Source organism: Sardina pilchardus, chromosome 10 (assembly GCF_963854185.1).
Source record: "Sardina pilchardus chromosome 10, fSarPil1.1, whole genome shotgun sequence".
Classification (NCBI taxonomy): Eukaryota; Metazoa; Chordata; class Actinopteri; order Clupeiformes; family Clupeidae; genus Sardina; species Sardina pilchardus.
Genome location: NC_085003.1, coordinates 29,868,612 through 29,873,611, shown reverse-complemented (window position 1 = coordinate 29,873,611; position 5,000 = coordinate 29,868,612). Strand labels below are relative to the sequence as shown.

General features: G+C 47.2%; 1 protein-coding gene across 1 annotated transcript in view; it reads right to left on the bottom strand.

Annotated features, from left to right (window-relative positions):
• tango6 (transport and golgi organization 6 homolog (Drosophila)) overlaps positions 1-5,000 on the bottom strand; it is a 28,366-nt gene that overhangs the window by 195 nt on the left and 23,171 nt on the right. The window contains exon 18 of the mRNA XM_062547591.1: positions 1-1,095. This exon is cut by the window's left edge and continues 195 nt beyond it. Within this exon, the coding sequence (XP_062403575.1) occupies positions 919-1,095 (177 nt within the window). The 3' untranslated portion in view covers positions 1-918. The remainder of the gene's footprint in view (positions 1,096-5,000) is intronic.

The window sequence follows — 5,000 nt, the reverse complement described above, 5'->3', positions numbered from 1 at the left end:
TAGTTACTAGAATATAATACTACAACTAATAATGTGGTGTTTCCTCTTTAGAACACTGAATTTCCACTTCATGTTTATAATGTATGTCTATATAATGAATATATATATAACATTTTCTACCCATGAGAAACCAAGTTTTTCAATAATCTCTCAATTATGCCAATTTCCATTATCACTGCTTACAAAAATATATCTTTGACCTTAAAACGTGTGATGAAACTGGCTGTCACCCCTGTGGTGTTTTCCCATCACTGTTGTTGGCCAGATGCCTGACCGAGGAGAGCAAACAGGTGATCAAAGAGACAGCGGCTGGTGAGAGGCTGGATGGAAAGGTCCAGTATCACTAAAGCTGTGCTAAACTGTCCCTCTGTGGGCTCCTAATGTCATGACCCCGGTCTTGCACACAGAGAATACGTTGGCAAACAAGCAAAGCGTCGTATACTCGGCCCTGCCTAAAAGGAGACCAATCTACCAGACTGACGGCGGTCATCTTTGTTCTGCTTGACCTATGACCTTTGCATGGGCACACACAGGCAGTGTTGGTCTCCATAAATGCCAAGAGCTGCTCTTCCATAACGCTGGGCAGGTTACTAGCTTCAGTGTGTGCCACAGTCTTCCACATGGATCTGTTTTATATAGACACACACATCTGTTGGTTGCACAGCGTGCAAAAAAAGCTAAAACACACTATATATATTTCAGCTGTTGACAGAGTATGCATTTAGTTGATCAATCAGTTTTAGAGTCCTTTAGTAAGCCACTGCTCAGCACTCCGTTTGAGTCCGTTTGTATCATTATGGCATCCATAACTTGTTGAGTCTCTATGAGGCCATCTGAAACCTTGGAGGTGGCTGCTGCAATGGCTTCTTACATGGCAGCAACAACATCAGCCCTACTGAACCTCCTCTGTGTTTCTCGTCATGGCAGGACCACGATCTTCTTCTCCAGCTTCTGTTCGGGGAAGATGAACTTGCGCATGACGTCGTCCAGCTCCTCCAGGGCTAGCTGCGCGTGCAGCACGGCCACCTCGTCTCGGTCCGAACGCACGACCCACTTCAGGGCCCGGTACAGGTCCAGCAGAACGTCGGACAGAACCTGCACAGAAAAGAGAGGTCAAAACAATGGTGGCCGATAACATGATGACACAGATCATGTCTGCACATGGAGACTGAAACACATCTGTGTAAATGTGTGTGTGTGTGTGTGTGTGTGTGTGTGTGTGTGTGTGTGTGTGTATGAAAGTGTGTAAGTGTGTGTGTGTGTGTGTGTGTGTGTGTGTGTGTGTGTGTGTGTGTGTGTAGAATAGGGGTGTGGATTTATGCGACCCCATGTGTGCATGTCAACATAAGATTTTTTTTTTTTTTACTGAGATACAAAACTGAGAAAAAAACAAGAACAGAGGAAGGTAGTGAAAGACAGAAACACACAGAGAGAGAGAGAGAGAGAGTAAGAGAGAGTAAGACAGCCGACACAAGAATGACAAAAAGGCTATTGATGCTGTGGAGCCCTAGTCTGACACCCCCCCAAGCCCCCCCCCCCCCCCAGTCTGAGTCTAAAATTAGAGGCTCGCAGACACAGTGCGTGGAGGGGTCACCCAGTCATCTCCACACACAGCTGGAGCAGCTGGGCTCGACCTCCACCGTGCTTCTGGACCGCACCACTCGTCTGCTGACTCCTACTGACAGCTGACTTCTGAGCGCGCTCAGATCCTTCCGGTCCACTGTCAACACTGTGTGTGTGTGTGGTGTGTGTGTGTGTGTGTCATTACACCCAAACCAGCTGCATGACTACCGCCGCTCACACAAATGAAAGGGAAGCCTTCCTCAGGGACACCTGAGAATGTCTCTGTCTTTCTCTTTCTACATCTGGCTATTATGTCCATCCATCCATGCATCCATCCATCCGCACACCTATCCATCCATCCATGCATCCATCCATCCGCACACCTATCCATCCATCCATCCATCCATCCATCCATCCATCCGCACACCTATCCATCCATCCATCCATCCATCCATCCATCCATCCATCCATCCATCCATCCATCCATCCATCCCAGTGTCAAGTCACAGCTATCACATTATCAAAGTAACTGCAAAACCATAACATGAAAGCAGTATGAAAAAAACTTAGGCGATCAACCAAATGACACAGAAGATTCAAGTGAGCTGGTTAAACCGCATCTCGTATGCATTCCCTCCCACTTACTCTGCTAAAGGCTGCCCACTGGCAATAAGCAGTGAGCTTGAGTGGGCCCTTAGCTTGTAAATCAGACAGTGTCAAGATTCAAGGGTCATTTCTCCAGTATGGTCACAGCAGGTGATGCTTTCTTCTAGGTCAACAGGTCACGGATCAATTTGGTAGTTTAACTGCTTTATGCTTTTGCCAAAGGCTCTAGGTTTACGTTAAGCTCCAACTCGCATATGTTTAGGCTGTGATTATGGAGAGTGGTAGTGCAAGGGTTAACGAGCTCGGCTAGCAACGCAGTAGCCACAAAAGCTGTGGGTTCAATTCCCAACGGTCACCGTTGTATCCTTGAGCAAAGCACTTAATTAACCCCGATGCTTGATGGAGATTTACCCCATGCAATTGGTATCGGTATGTTGCTTTGGATAAAAGTATCAACAGCTGTCACACACAACTGGCGATGCATCAGTCAAACACGATGGTGGAATTCTGTTAATCACTTTGCTACACAGAAAACACACACACTACTGGCGACGCGATCACCTGTTGATTCAGTGGAGATACACTGACCAGACAGGGGCCAATTAGAACGACGCGACGGTTGCCCCTTTGCCCCACCTGCCGTGTGCGTTTCCCCACTCGCTTCAATAGATTCTATTCAATCTTGCCGGTCGTCTGTCATAAATCATCATTGCGTCGCCGGCCGTGTGTGTAGGCCTTTAATAAACATAAACATAAACGCAACATTAATCCCCATCCTTCAGGATGCAGCCATGCTAAAGGGGTAGTGACAATGTCAACAGGAATTAGAGTCAATTACACCTGTTGTTGTGTAAACACTGTCCCTAGAGGACTGTCTGCCCCTTTTCCCTGCTGGTCAGATGAGGGGGCCAGTCCACTAATAACAGAGATCTTCTGAACCCCTCAGATAATTAGGGACTGCTGGCCACCATCAGCCCAAAACACCAGCTAACCAGAGCCCTGAAAACCAGGCCCTTAACACCAAAACCACATCACCAAAGCCTACTGCTGGCTTTTAAACAGCAGCTATGTCTCCCTGTGTCCAAACAGACCAAAGAATTTCCCCACATAAAACACTTTCTACACACACACACAATCTCTGTGTGTCCCAAGACGGCCCTTAAAAATAGCCCATGAATCACATCACTAAGCATTTCTATTGTCCGAGAGCCAGATTCAACAGCCATTCCACTACCTCATCAAAGAATAACATTTGCATTCGATGCCACGGAGCGAGAGAGGGAGAGAGAGAGAGAGAGAGAGAGAGAGAGAGAGAGAGGGAGAGAGAGACAGGGACGCGCCGTTGTAAAAACACACCTCGTTAGACTGTGTCAGCGATGGTGAGCAGGCTAATGCATTAATTTATGCTGTAAAAAGTGCACCTCAGGCCAATCTCTATCCTCTCCAGATTACCAGGCACTTCCTGCTGAGGCGTTATCTCCGTGGGATGCCACCAAGGGGGGCTGAGGGGGGGCTGGGGGGGGGGGGGGGACACAGGAGACCGACTGACGTCTCGGCGAAGCAGGGGGAAGAAGAGTTCGGTGCCCTGTGGGCGTCCTTCACTTGTGAGTCGGGTCGACACACAGTCAAGACACACAGACCCTCTTTACTCTAATTACACACTCGTTCAAACTAGCACTCATACATACACACACACACACACACACACACACACATACTGTACACACACTCAAATGCAATTTCTATTCCTACTTTTATTAGCACATTATCACATAAACAGCTGGAAGTAGGCAAGTCAGTCAGTGACCAGTAAAAGCTATGAGAAGATATCGATTTGCTCAGCGAGCCAGCCAGCCAACCCTGTACCCGATCTCACAGCCTCGTCTCGGAGGGTGCTAAAATGACGCTTTAAAGAGGGACGTGATGGATATTTAAATACCACAGCTTAGATTCCAAGTTCATTACACAGGCATTTGAGGGTGAGGTTTTAAGCTGTGTAACTTCTGACAGCGCTTTTGACACCCTCTCTCTTTCTCTCTCTCACACACACACACACACACACACACACACACACACATACACACACACAGACAAACACACACTACTTGTAAGTGACGAAGAAGCTTTAACTCTGAGTGTTTAATCCTCACACAGCGGGGGCTTGTGTACACAGACATGCTTCTAACTTACACTGTTACCGCGGAAACTGAACTAACCGATTCTGAATGTGGGGCGACGACCTGAATTCAACCCAGTCGGAGAGCAGACAACATGGAGGACAAAGAGGTTAAAAATCTGCCAACTCCTCATACCACGGAAACACCCACATGACCAGAGATGCTGTTCACCTATGTCCTCTACAGTAGATATGTACACATGCAGTGTCCTTCCTCTATGGTAGACATGTATACAGGGCTCAAAGCAAGGAGAATTTCTGTGTTTCTCTGTCTGTGAACACTGTTATAAGTAATTATCCATTTTGAAATCTTAAATGACCCTGCCCTGCCGGGATTTCAGTAGTGCCTGAGAACTTTAAGCTCTGACGGATGGATGGATGGATGGATCATGGATGAATAGAGTGGCATTGAGCAAGCTGAGCAATAAGCCTCCTACTTATCCAGTCTCCTGCCCAATCATATCTAGTATCCACAATCGCAATGAACAAATGTCAGTTTGAGGTTTGTAATGTGATATTAGGGAACTCTTTGCCCTCATTACCTGCGGGGTAGAGCAGGGACAAGCTGCTTTGATCTAGTGTTCTGGGGAAAAGTCACCAGCGCAACTGCACTTAACTTCAATTTCCAACTTCCTGTTCAAAGCAAAGCCAAGCG